The sequence below is a fragment of the Dermacentor albipictus genome, chromosome 6 (assembly GCF_038994185.2).
Source record: "Dermacentor albipictus isolate Rhodes 1998 colony chromosome 6, USDA_Dalb.pri_finalv2, whole genome shotgun sequence".
Lineage (NCBI taxonomy): Eukaryota > Metazoa > Arthropoda > Arachnida > Ixodida > Ixodidae > Dermacentor > Dermacentor albipictus.
Genome location: NC_091826.1, coordinates 30600910 through 30615510, shown reverse-complemented (window position 1 = coordinate 30615510; position 14601 = coordinate 30600910). Strand labels below are relative to the sequence as shown.

The window sequence follows — 14601 nt, the reverse complement described above, 5'->3', positions numbered from 1 at the left end:
TTGCGCGATGCTTGTAGCTGGACCTGGTCAGGTTAGGTGACTATTTGTCACCGCCTCGTTTAGAAGAGGACGCCAATAAAACATAATTGTCATCGTCATCAACAGCAACGTACCGTGCCATGGGTCAAGGGATGTGACATGAGTGCCACGTGGTCCGGATATCTTTGTTTACTCTTCGGTATACGCGTTATGGCGCCTCCTCGCAAAATGCGAACGGCTGCTGAAGAAGCGAATCGTAAAGCTTCCGCGCGCCGCTGCAACCAGGCAACATAGGGCTCAGCAGACCACTGTGCAGAGAGCAGTACAAGGCGCAGCTCGCGGTCGACGTGGGGCGGACAGTTCAGATCGCTCTCGTGAAAACGACGCGAAGAAACTTCGCCGCGAAGAGCCTCTAGTGCATGGTGCCGGAAATGGAGCTCCTGTGGAGCCACTCCTCCAGCTTACGCTGTGACTGCCGTGACTGTGCCGCGCAGGCCTGTGATTTTTTTTATCGCGAAAGCAATACTGCTCGCACTTTCGACCCATCGGTGGTCGTGGCGCCTCCTTACGCAGCTGCGCGTCACGTGACCATGTGACGTCACGCCAGACCGAGAGACGGGGCCCCAGCTCGCGGCATCGATGGTGGAGGCGAAGCCTTGCGCGCCGCTGCTGCGGCGCTACCGAGAGAGGGCGCTCGCTGGTGTGACGTCACGCTAGGAGGATAAAGGGGGCTACAGCTCGGCTCCTCGCAGTGGTCGGCGCGCTGCCTTGTGCTATGTCGGATGATGTATAGCCATAAGTTTAACAAAGGGCAACCATGTCCACACCATCAGCCGAACCAAGGCGAAGACAAGGGTATTGCTTTCGCAATTTTCCAGGCTTAACCAAGCTAAGCCTTTAGCCAATTTTTTCTTCCGCCGTGGTGTTTGACTTCGCGTCTCTGCCAAGGGGTGTTCGAAAAAATTCGTACCTTCACCCAAGCTTCGAAGGTGTTATTATGCTTCCGATTGCGCCACACCGTAATGGCGCTGCTCGTGAATGTTGGACTTATCGTCCTTTGGAGTATCGTTTCCTGTGTGCGGCAGTGTGGAGGCCTAAAGTTCTCCACGCATATCGATTGTGAAGCTCCGTTAGATAACACGGGCGTGGTCCATGAATCCAAATTTCGCCAAGTCATACGCTGTCCACGGAGTGACTGTCGACACTCTCTGTTCTTACCATCAGTAGTAGTAGTAGTAGTAGTAGTAGTAGTAGTAGTAGTAGTAGTAGTAGTAGTAGTAGTAGTAGTAGTAGTAGTAGTAGTAGTAGTTGTTGTTGTAGTAGCAAAGGTGCCCGAGGATATTAAGAAGATACAATGGGCGTTATGACGTAAAGCTATTGCAAACTTTTCTATTCCAATTCTGCAATCAGCCTTTGACGATTGGTCAAAAAATTTTCGGGCCACCGCCACGTCACCTGACTGGCACGCAACGTCACGAAAACCGCGATAGCTCCCCATCTGATATGACGTGTACACAAAAGCAAAATTATTATTTTTGATCCGACACTGTTTTGCCGTTAGCCCTCTGCTATTGGCCAAATGTTTTCGGGCTGCGGCCCACTTCGCCTGTCCGTCACGCGACGTTACAAAACAACAAAATCTGACCGCGTCAAAGTGACGTGTACCCCAGTTGAAAAACACAACAGGAAATTTGAACAGTCTGTCGTATTTTGGGACGTTGTTTCTGTAGTTCTGTTGCCTGTAGTTCTGTTGCCTGTAGTTCTGTTGCCTGTAGTTCTGTTGTCTGTAGTTCTGTTGTCTGTAGTGTGACGTCCTGTAGTAGAAAGTTCTGTAGTTCTTGATCAATATTTAATTAAAAATTGACAGAGACGTCCGTAAGGTTATGTAAATTTGTTAGTACAAAAAAGAAAAACATAAAAGTAAAAAAAAAATTAAAAAAAACGTCTTCGCCTAGGATTCGAACATGTGACCTCACGATTCCCAGCCCGGCCTCTTACCACTGCACCACCGCTGACTTTTTTTTTTTTTTCTTTCTTTCATGGTATTTATTATAGTTGCATTCAACTAGACGTTCACCAGTTCTGCATAGTCAGAGAATGGAGGGCACAATGAAAGTCACACAGAAGAGGCAGCGTTCATACTGTGAGTAGAAACGTTCGTGTCACTTTAGAAGGGTGGCAAGGATAAGCACCTCACCAAAATAGGGTACCAGTCCGGCTGCACACCGAGTCCATCATAAACCTGCTTTAGGTGTAGCGTCATTTGGATGAAATTTGCCCTTGTAGGTACAACCATTTCGGCGTTGCGGTCCATCATTCGCGTTTTCCACAAACTGTGCATTCCCATGACAAAAAACATATCGAAAGGTGCACTATTATCAGAGGTTGGCAGCAGGTATCGCACAGTATGAGCGTTAATCTCAAAGTCTTTCTTTAAAGTCCGTTGGAGGACATCCCAAAAAAGGATGGCGTCGGTGCAGCTAATAAAACAATGTTCAATTGTCTCTGGTACATCACAAATGCGACAGTTAACAGAAGAGACAAAGATACCCTTTTTTTGTAGCCATGCTTTAACCGGTATGGTTTCACTATGAACTTTATAAAAGAATGTTTTGCAGCAAGGGGATAAATACATTTTGCGAACTCGCTTTAGCACATCGTGGCCTGGCAATTTAATGTATATTGATCGGTAAAGTGGAGGCGGGAATAGCATGGATAGTAAGTCTTTGTACAACGTTTTGCGCGACACAGAATACAAGTATTCAGTGGAAAACCGAACTGTCAGGAAACGAACCGCCAAGTAAACTTCTTGCATGAACCCCCACAAGCATAAGCGCGAAGAAAAACTTGAAGAAACAACTAAATCAGGTAACGCATTAACAAGTGTGACTTGCATGTATGAACGAATTACAGGATGGGAAGTATCGCGAAAAAAGAAGAAACGAGACACTATCTGCCGCACATAAAGGTGTACTAAGCCCAGCCCACCTTCGCTAACAGGCCTAAAAATGTTGTCTCGCCTCATGGGCTCAAAAGTTGAAGACCATACGAAGGTCGCAAAGATACGGTGAAAGCGTTGGATGTATAGCCTAGCACAATGGATAACTTGCAATACATAGAAAATTTTTGTTGCCAAGAACTTATTGCAGGCTTCGGCTTTCCCAAAAATAGAAAGTCGTTGTGGAACGAATGTCTGGGCGTAACTTTGCAGTACCGTAACCCGTTCTTTCCAATAGTATGCGCTTAATTTATATGCGTCTAGCGGCACGCCAAGATACTTTGGCGGGACATCAGTCCACTTAACGCCTGCAAACTGTTCTGGTGTATAGCACCATGAGCCAAACCATAAGCCTAAACTTTTTGAGGAGTTCATTCGCGCTCCTGATACACTGCCAAATTCTTCTATTTTCGATACTACTTTTTCAACACTGGACTTATCCGTGCAGAAGAACGCTAGATCGTCTGCGTAAGCTAAGACTTTAACTTCATTACCCAGTATATTGAAGCCATGGATGTTACTCGACTGAATTACGCTTAAGCATAGCGGTTCCAGGTAAAGGGCGAATAGTAGTGGGGACATCGGGCATCCTTGTTTTACTGATGAGCAAATAGAAATGGGTTCGGAGAGTTGGCCATTAATAATTAAACGAGTAGTACAACAGGTGTAGCAAAGCCTAACGCCTTTAAGCACAATGGAGCCAACATTGACATGCTCCAAAAGAGAAAATAAATAGGAGTGGCTCACACGATCAAAAGCTTTAGCAAGGTCTACCTGGAGCATTGCAAGCTGCTCAGTGGAACCATAACAGTATTGAAGAAGGGTACGGGCGATATGTATGTTGGTTTGAATTGATCGGCCCCTGATTCCACACGTCTGATGGGAACCAATTAGAATTGACATCGCAAATTGCAATCTATTAGATAGAACTTTCGCAAAAATTTTGTAATCCACGTTTGACAATGTGATTGGTCGATAGCCTTCAACAGAACGCAGTTTCTCTTTATCTGAACTTTTGGGAATTAAAACTGTGTGGGTTTTGCAAAAAGACTGCGGAAGGGCGCCAACTTCTAAACTTGTAATAAAAATATCCAATAATATGGGGCTGATAATTGATTTGAAAGCTTTGTAAAATTCACTTGAAAGTCCATCGGGGCCGGGTGTTTTCGACAGAGGCAGCTGATCAATAGCTAGCTCAATTTCTTGAATCGTAAGGCTACCACTGATGACTGCACAGTCATCATCCTGTAATGGTTTTACAAGAGATACAAAACTCTCTAAAACTTTTGCATCGTGATCATTCGGAGGGGCACTAAACAACATAGTGTAGAAAATTTCGAACTGAGAAATGATGTCATTAGTATTTGTTAAAAGACTACCCTCGGAGTATATTTCCGGAATTACTCTGGAAATACCGTGACGTCGCTCGTCAAGTAAAGCTTGACGTGTTGGTTGCTCAGATTGCAGAGCGCGCATGTTTCGAGATCGAATTCGCGCACCTCTGTAACGCAGTGCGTCATACTTTTGTAACTCACATTTAATGTTTTCTATGTCAACAATGTAAGTGCCTGGCATTTCGCATTCAATCTCATAAAGGCTACATAGGCTCTTAAGAAGCGTTTTTTCTTCATACTTTCTATAGAATGATTTCACCGATCCAATTTCTATAGCCACTGTACGAACCTCTTGTTTAAAGAGTTCCCAAGCAGCAAATAATGGCAAGTCACTAGACAGAGAATTGGTTAGAGCCATGCGCACGCGATTAATAAATTCCTGATCATTTAGGAGCTCAGAGTTAAGCTTCCAGAGTGCCCACTGTGGTCGGAAATTAGTTACAAATTTTTTCACCAATGTTTGCAATAACCATACAATGATCAGAGAATGAAACGGGGATAGTAATGCAGGATAGTCCTCGAGAGAGGAGTGATGAAGAAACATAAATCCGATCAAGGCGGGCGTAGGAATGACCTTGAATTCTTGTATAAGAGCGAGCTCCCTGTCCCGACACTCCTATATCAACGAGCCCTGCATTTTCTATTATGTTAGACAAAACTTCACCACTCCTGTCCCGCTGAGTGTTATGGCCGCTTCGATCGTTCGGATCGCATACACAATTGAAATCTCCCATTAAAACAATGCAGCGATCACAGTCCAATAGACTAGACACAGTATCAAATAAAAGAGCTCGTTTTGCAGCGTCATTAAATGCATAGACGTTGACTATGCGCCATGGCACACCCTGCAACACAAAATCACAACATATATATCGACCTTCAGTGTCGACATGATAACTAAAAGCTGAATAAAGTAGGCTCTTTTTCAGAAACAGGAAACAGCCCGCGGATAAACCAAGAGCGTGTGAAACGCAAACATTATACTCAGACAGAAAAGGTCGCAAAGCCCTTTCTGTCTCGTCGTCACTCTCAATCTTCGTCTCCTGCACGGCGACGAAGTCGAGGCGCTTCCTAGACAAAAGCCGGCGAAGCTGCGCCTGTTTCTGCAAAGACCTAAGGCCTCGTACGTTCAAGGTTGCGAATTGAAGTTGCTGGGACAGGGCCATGGTGACTACCAAGTATTTGGACCTAATGATCTATGTGATCGGTCCTAGAGGGCAACGGTGAGGCTCCCTCCGAAACCCCACCAGGCCTTCTGGACCGTGATCGTCGGCACTTTCCTGAGTGTTTCGATGTTTTGCGGCGACGTGCTTTTCTTGTGGTACTGGTCGTCTCGCTGTCTGTGCTTGATTCCGATCTGTTGGTCGCACGGCGCTTCGGAACTGAAGTATCCGCGTTACTTCGGCTGTCCTCTGCCGGCTCAGTGCACGTGTCGAGTTGCTTGGGTGCATCAGATGAGTCATTTCCGGCTCCCTCATTCGCTTGCTGGGCAGCAGCTGGCTCCGTGGTAGCGGGTGCTCCTTTGGGTTGTTGCTTCGGTTGGTCATCTTTCTCTTCGCTACTTTCTTTATTCACGGGCAGTTGGCATTGTTGGCAGTTGGCAGTGGGCAGTTGGCATTCACGGGCGATGGCATTGTGACTGTCTTCAACAGGCAGAGGGGCCTTAGTGGCACAGCGGGTCTCCGCGGAAGAGGGAACGTCTCCCGTCGCGTCAAGAACCTCCGTAATGTCCATTATGTGTTCTTGCAAGCTTTCATCCGGAGGCTTTGTTCTGTGTCGTAACTTATCGGCGTATGTTACGACACATTCTTCAGCTGTGTGACCAAAGCGCCGGCAGGTTTCACAACGTGGGGTTCTGCAGTTTCGACGAATGTGCCCCACCTTGTTACAGCGCAGACAAAGTGGGGGCCGGCCTGGAATTAATACGAGACTCTGCACTCCACAAACAGGTAGTAGATGTGGAACGTCCCCCACGCTCACTCCATCGGCAAGAGTCAACACCACGTCCCGATTTAGCGTACGCATTTGTTCCATCTCCGATACTCTCCAGCTTTCTGCTGAAATAGACTTGACTTTCCCGTAAGCCTGGAGCGCATCTCGAATGTAGTCGTCTTCCAAACGCTCAGGAAGCCACAAAAGCTTCATTTTAACTTCCGTGGGCTCAGGATCAATGACGACACAGCGTCTACCTTTTACGGATAATTCCCCGCATGCGACTAGCTTTGATTTTGTCATCCCTGATTTGCACGTCACCATCCACACGTGCGACATCTGAAATTGTCCGATGGAACTTATTTCCTTCAGGTCAATAACGGTCCGAAGGGCGTCTCTGAAGTCTTGGGCTCGGTACGGTCGACCACTTAAGTCAGCATGCAGGAAAACGGAGTCCACAACCAGCTTACCGGTAGGAAGACGGGGTAACACAACACGGTAGTCATTGCTGCTGGCTGAAGCCTGAGTAGCACCTCGGCCAGGGGCCGATAAATCCTTTGAAGCGGAGAACATGAGAAAAGCGACCGTTCGGAACGCCGTCTTCTTCTTTCTGCGCCCTGCACTGCCAAAACGTACACTTGAAAAGCATGTCAGCACCACCGCTGACATGCTTTTCAAGTGTACGTTTTGGCTATGTGAATAGTACGACGTGCTGATGCGCTGATGTTTACATTTGCATTTTGAGAGCCAAGGTCCGCTATCACTCCACGGCGTCAAGTGCCGCATTTCTAGAAGCGCAAGCGTGTTCGTATCATCGACAAGTACATCGTGCAGTGCTAGAACATCGATTTTGATGTACGATATCCATATCAAATAAGGAATTCAGAAATAGGCAACGTTGACTTTTAGGGTTATTACTGCTAGTTTCGACAGTAGTCTCTCGTTCTTTACACTTTTGAGCGCGCATATAATTCGTGTGTTCAATGCAAAATAGCTACATAAACATTCGTGGATGAGAGTTCTTTCTGACAGCGTACTGGCTTCTCACGGCAGCACTGTACCAGATTAATGAGACACGAGCGAGACAGCTTTTCACGCAACTTTGTGGAACAACCCAAATCTTCTTTTCTGCTTCACATAAAGCTTGTGAAATATTCCTGGGAAATTAACTAATGTGTCAGTGTAACAGCACATGTAAGTCCACAGGCCTGTGTGCCACATCTTACCAAAAAAAAAAAACGGATACGCAGCCATTCCCGCAGATGATATGATTTTGATCAGCGGCCGATTTTGAAGGGGCCGGTAGGGCGTTGCTGGTGCCGCGTCGTCACGGCACAATTATAACTATTCGCCACGTCGACTTTATTACCGGTGTCGGTGCCATCAGCATTGCCGGCTTCAGAGAAGCGCGATTGAATACCGCGCAAGAGAAAAGTACAGTGTACACCACCGATGCGAAAACATACAATTTTAAAGGACCGCGACGGAAAGCGCTTCTGTTGCGACTTCGGAACTCTTGGCCGTCGCCACCGAATGTTTCTGCTGCGACGTCAGAATTGGTGCCGTAACGTCGGAATCGCTGTCAGGATATAACACTGTTGTTCCGACTTCAGAACTCTTGTTGTCGCGACAGAATGCTTCTGTTGCGAAATCAGAATTTCTGTCGTAATGTCAGAAATGTCTCCCAATTAAGAAATGTCAACAATTTCTGTCGTACAACAGAATTTCTGTAGTTGCGACAGGAATTCCTTTTGTCTTTTTCAACAAGGCACTACAGAAGCTTGTCGCATCACACAATTTTGAGTGCACTTCTGTTGTCATCATTGGGTACATGTTGCGGCGATAGGTTTCCGTTGTGGAACAGTTCTCTGTAGTACAACAGAAGTTTGTCCATTACTTCAGGAACACTTCTGTTATGACAACTGGGGGCCTGTTACAATGATAGGCTTCTGTCGTACAACAACATTTTTCTGTAGTACAACAGAAGTTGGTCGCATTACTTCAGGAACACTTCTGTTGTGACAATTGGGGGCCTGTTGCCACAATAGGTTTCTGTAGTATTTCAACAGCTCTCTGTAGCACTACAGAAGTTTTTCGGGTTACTTCAGGAACATTTCTGTTGGGACAACAGGGTGCCTGTAGTGATGACAATTTTTTCTGTAGTACTACAAAAATATGTTGTAGAGCTTCAGCTTTCTGTTGTAACAACAGACATACGACAGACTGTACTTCTGTAGTAGCAACAACAAATGTCTGTTGTACATCAGAAAAGTCTGTCGCTCCATCAGGAATCTGTAGTTACTACAGAAAAATCCTGTTGTACAACAGAAATTTCTGTAGTACTACAAAAATCTGTTGTAGAGCTTCAGCTTTCTGTTGTAACAACAGACATACGACAGACTGTACTTCTGTAGTAGCAACAACAAATGTCTGTTGTACATCAGAAAAGTCTGTCGCTCCATCAGGAATCTGTAGTTACTACAGAAAAATCCTGTTGTACAACAGGAATTTCTGTAGTACTGAACACAACCTCTGTTGTCATTTTCAACTGGGACGCGTTAAAGATGCATTAATATGCCAAACAAAACAGTATTTTTTTTTTCTAAATAGCCGGAGACTGCCCCGTTACGAAAGGAATGATAAAGAAGGCTGCCGGCGGACCCCTCAGATATTGGCTACTCGCACCTGCCAGCGAGCATGGATTTATTTGCGCATAATAAAACTTCTTGCGTGGCCGTGTAACGTTATCGAGCCCTTTCGGCACGTATACGACATCGCTCTGCCACCTTTTTTTAATTTTTTTCTGAGGGTCCGCGTTAGCGGCATTCTTGACTTTCTTTTGCAGGTGGCCGCGATTTGATACCAGCCACCGCATCCTAAGGAAGTAGTACGAACCAATCACAGACGCCAGCACCACCCTCCTAATCCGGTTATCTATTTACGCTGTGCTGGCTCGGCCCGTCAATACCCTCTCCACTTGAGCGTGCTCCTCGCCTCTTGTCAGCCAGTTAGATAAGGAAAAACCGCTCAATGTAGGCGATGTTACTCGTTTTTAAAGCAAACAAAAGTAACCTGCTGTAAACGAGGAGCACATTTGATTCGGCGGTTCAGACAACGCTGCGGGTCACCGCCCGATGCTTGCGTCGGCGGTTACGTATATCTGACGTCAGGAGTCTAGAATAAAAACAGATTAGAATCGTTTTGCGTTATAGGTCACATAGACTAAAACGATTGAGAGAATGAGAATGGAAGTTGAAATAAATGTGTGGTAGAAAACATAAATATGAGCAAACAACGAGAATAAACTTAAATAAAAGGATCAACATTGCTGCAGTAATTTGTCGCTCCTCCATTCCTGCGCTTTCACGGGGCCAACCGGGGTGCCCCGATTGACTGGCGCTTGCTACGCCTTTAACAATTGCTACGCCTTTAACAATTGCTACGCCTTTAACAATACTGCACCGTTCTGGCGCAGTGGAGCATAGGCGCAACCAGTTCCTACCTCACAGAATAAAGGGTTTGCTTAGAGCATTCCACTGACTCTCCGCCTCAATTCCATGCAGGGAGCGTGCGCACCCAGTTCACTTGGCTAGTCCACACGAGGTACTGGGAGGGTCCCGCTACAGGATGCTCCTGCAACGGCTGCATCCGCGTACAGGAATATCAATTCAGTCCGGTCCTTCGCGTTCTCTCTTCCAACCCTTCCAGTCTCGCAACTCCAGCTATTTCAAACCCACGCACTCCTTTTCACATTACCCGACTATTTCTATAGAAGAATTGTCGATGCGAGGATGGGAAAGAATTTAAAAAGAAAAGAAAAAGAATGAAGAACGTTGTCGGTGTTGTGTTGCCCTTTCCCAGTTGTTCACTTTGATCTTTTCAAACGCCGGCGTGTCTCTCACAGCGGTGCGCCCGATCACGTTTTGAAGCAGCGCTTTCTCGGCTCCGTCGGCATGCTCTGCTTGATCGCTTATTATTGTGGCATCGTCGCTGGAATTCTGTTTCGGACTTCGCACAACAATAAGGAACCGGTGACTTCTATTTTCTTTTTTTTCGCGCTTTTTCGCGACCATCCCTCGTTGATCTGCGTGTGCGTTGAATGGAGCTTGCGTGACGGCAGCGTATCTGTCTGGCTTAGAAGTCGCATCACGCCTTTCTGCCCGGAGGCTCGCAGGTCATCCTGCTCAGACGATCGAACGGGGGCCTGCGGGTGTCTGGACGTGAAATAACTAAAACTAGCACTACTAACACAATGAGCAGTGGCTGCCCCTTTGAATCGCGCACCGTAATCGAAGCTGCAACCACCTCGATCGCGTACAGCAAGATATCTACGGCGCTCGAGAAGACATCAAAGCGGGATTTCAAACGAAAGCAGCTTCTTATGGCTGCCTTAAGCTTCGGAGAGGCTGCTCTGAAAGAATTTTTAAAAATTTACCATGCTGATTCCACACACTGTTGGAATCAATGCTATGTGGAACATTTTACACGTAACCGGAAATGAAGATTGCGGTTCGTTTTTTTTTTTTCGATAGGGCTGGGCTGCGGAAGCCTGCTTCAAGCCCCTCCACGGGGCACGTTAACTACTTTTAAGAAGCATCAGACGAGGCGGAAGAGGAAGCTGCATGCCAATCAATCATGCAGTGTGTGGTAAGACGTACGAAATGTTTCGCATTAGAACTTTTGTTAATGCGTACCTCGCGCCACCTGGTGCATACGAGGGAAGAATAGGTAGGACGTCTCGTCGAGACACCGGTTCACAAGACAACCTACTGCGGCGAGGGTGCATTTATATCTTTACCTTCCTTCCTTCCTTCCTTCCTTCGTTCTTTCCTTCCTTCCTTCCTTCCTTCCTTCCTTCCTTCGTTCCTTCCCTCCTTCTTTCCTTCCTTCTGGCGTTTCATTCTTGCCAACATTTTCCCTTTTCTCTCCTTTTTTTTCCTTTCTATTTGCTGTTGCCTTATTTGTCTCTCTTCGGACTTCCGTTTTCTCAATCTTTCACGTCTGTTTCGTTTTCTTTTTACCGAAACCCCGCTTTATACGCGCATCGCCGAGTAAGGCGGTTACCTCGGTTATTTTCTCGGTTATGTTAACACCGACTCGCCCACTAGTTGCGTTAATTAAACTTATTTTCTTACAGTCGTGAAAATCCTCCTCCACCACCTCCATTTCCTTGACATCATTTTTGTCCTTCGTGTCGTATTGTCTTCTATATTTCCTTTGTTCCGATGTTTCTTTGTTCATCCTGATTGTTTATTTCTTTCTTTGTTCGCCCTCTGCTTATGAAAATGAAATTATGTAAATAAACTCTGACCTGGACTTCCTTGTGCTATTTCTATCTTTCTTGCCTTTATGCCTTGCCTCGTTGCCTTGGACCTGAACGCACATTCTTCCTTTGATTTTTTTTTGTTTTTTTTTCTTTTGTTTGATTCCAGCGCGCTGAAATCAATTCCGCGGCCTACAGGCCCTGTACGCCGCACCCGATGTCTCCGCCTCATCAATTCCGCAAATGTAATCGATGCGCCAAACTAGCTAGGACTTCCGGAAACGTGCCGCTGACAAAGACGTAACCGCGCCAACTTGGAGAAGGCATCTGTAACACTCAAAAGAACGCCCGCTCCTGCGCCCGTTCCGTCTCCTCCCACCGTTTCATAACCTCCTCTTTATTCGGTCGCCCCGGAAAGACGGCGATATTTCGGCGCAATCTGCAGCGACGTCGTTCCTGCGGCAATCGCGATTCACCGCTTCCAGTCCCGCCCCCCCCCCCCCCCCCCATCGGTCTTATTACGCGTGCCCATCACTCGTCCAAAGCGAGCTATAAGAGTGTTTTAGTTTAGCCTCTTTACGGTACGCTCTGCTCCGAGCTGCCCCGCTAAGCCACAGCGGAGCGGCGGGCAATTTTCACGTCTTAGTTATACGTTTAGCGTAGCGGAGCGGACCTTTCGCAGTTGCAGCGCCCCCTGGCCAAATTCAGGGTAATGAAAGAAAATAAAAACACCTATTGATCACTTTTATGCAGTAAAACGTATGTATATATATATATATATATATATATATATATATATATATATATATATATATATATATATATATATATATACTTACATAAATATATACATATTTCTCCATGAAGTATCTAGACGTGCACTTGTAATGCGATACCGATTCATTTTATCCAATGAAAAATAAAGCGCCGTCTTGGGGAACGCCACGTGTAAGCCAGCGCGCTTGCTTTTTGCATCCAATCAAATCCTTTCCGACGCCAACGCTAGCCAAACCGCTGCGCAGCACGCTGCGCTCAGGCAGCTTCTCAGCGGACCGTGCTCCTCGCTCCGCTAGCCCGCTTACGGCTAAGTGGACGGCGCATGCGCATTCGCGCTTCCGCTCAGCTTAACTGCTTAGCGGAGCGTAAACACGCTCAACTGAAACACTCTATAGAAGCGAGACCAGTAATCTTTTTTTTTTTTTTTCGCATATCGGATGGCGTCAGCTTTAAACCGGTCATTTGTTCATCCGCCTTATCGCCTAACTCCTTCCCCGTTACTGCTCTTATAAGTATTTTTTACCATCTTGATAGATACATCACGCGAACGCTTCCTATGTGTCTATAGAGAGGACTGTAGTATGGTGCCCGACGGGTTGGATCGCCGCCTACGACAAGGTGTATTCCCACCTGCTTCGTTTTTATTGCTTTTGTTGCTTCTGTCGTTGTCACTGTCGCGAAATGCTCAAACGCATTTGGAATACTTTTTTTACATTGTTGTGCGTATGTCTGACTCGGCTTTCTTTTATTTTTTTTTCCATCCGGCGCGTTTGGGATTCCAAAGATGTTTCGGATACGAAGCCACAGCAAGGAAAAGCGTAACCTGGTTCAAATAAATGAATATAGAGACAAATACTAAGAAAGTAAGTAAGTAAATAAAAATAAATAAATAAATAAATAAATAAATAAATGAAAGAGCACTTGATAGTCTTGCTCTAATTTCCTTTTTTTTCTGCGCCGTAAACTTACTTAAATTCATTCCCCCCTAATTGTAAATCCGAAAACTGTTGTGTATCGCCTTTCTTTAGCGCAGAATAAGTCATGTGCTTTACAGTGAAGTTGGTAGAGCAACTAGATGGCAAAGGAAAACGTCCACCCCCGATCGTGCTTTCTATATCTATGCGAACCCTTATATGTTCGTTCCAAGCGTTCGCAGAAACTGAGAGGACATGAAAGGGAAAAAACATCATCCGACCAACTGTAGCACGCGGCTACTAAAAAAATCTCACGAATTTCCTTTGTAACTTCGTGATACAGTCGCGGGGATGACAACTTCCTTTCGTAAAAAGCACTTCTTGTTGGGCTGGTTGGCAGCTGTTCATTATAAAATATGAAGACTCCAAATAAACGGACGCACACAAGAGAAGAGAGCGGGACAGGGCGCCACTCGCAACTTTCATTAACTCCTCCTTTCATTCACTTATAAACTTTCCTCCACCTTGCAGCTTGCGCAGTGAAATTCGGAGGGGCTGTTCGACGTGTCCAGGGTGATGCTTCGGAAACGTTACACGTCCGTGTGTATTTGGCGAGAGGGGGTGATAAAGCATTGTATTCGAAATTACCAAAGTACTCTTATTCGCTCTTTGGAACATTACGGTGTAATTAAACCTCGACGGTACCATTACTGTGGCTACAGGAATTCTTGTGTTTATATATTATTATTATTATTATTATTATTATTATTATTATTACTATTATTATTATTATATAGTTCCCCGTTTTTTAAATGCATTTCTCTATAAACTGCACTTTGCGAAAGACTATACAAAAAAATGCATATGCAAGATTTTACGTATAGCTGAACAAATCGAACGAGTCCATTTCTTGTTCGAATATGCGTTTGCTTCTTTTTACATATATTCGTTTGCATCTTATTACTACTTTTTATGCTTGAAAGTGTACCTGCGTTTTCTCCCGTGTACCACAGTTAATATATTAAAATGTTCATAATATAATTTATTATTGTATTATTTACTAATTGTTTAATTGATTATTTATTTAATATAATTATTCATTTATTTATTTACGCAAATACACGAAAACACAATCACAGTCTCACAAACACAGGCAGCAGAATACACACGCATTTTTTGCAACGCAGTAGTTCACAGCAGCAAGTAGGAGTACCAGACAGAGCGCGCACGCACAAACTCACAAAGTCATAGAGACAAACACACGGGTACAGAAACCGTACAACGGGCACGCATAAAACGAAATATTACACGGGCATTCGGGTACACAGACATCGTGCGCGTTTA

At 45.4% G+C, this 14601-nt stretch overlaps 2 protein-coding genes across 11 annotated transcripts in view; both read right to left on the bottom strand.

Annotated features, from left to right (window-relative positions):
- LOC135905116 (uncharacterized) overlaps window positions 1-14601 on the bottom strand; it is a 595563-nt gene that overhangs the window by 212187 nt on the left and 368775 nt on the right. The window lies entirely within an intron of this gene.
- LOC135905114 (uncharacterized) lies at window positions 3198-6901 on the bottom strand. The gene has a single exon (XM_065436107.2). The coding sequence runs from the start codon at window positions 6874-6876 to the stop codon at window positions 5560-5562; it is 1317 nt and encodes a 438-aa protein (XP_065292179.1). The 5' UTR covers window positions 6877-6901; the 3' UTR covers window positions 3198-5559.

What these genes read in the sequence shown, in the direction of transcription:
- LOC135905114 (XM_065436107.2), bottom strand. Translation starts at nt 6,876, where the DNA reads ATGTTCTCCGCTTCAAAGGATTTATCGGCCCCTGGCCGAGGTGCTACT.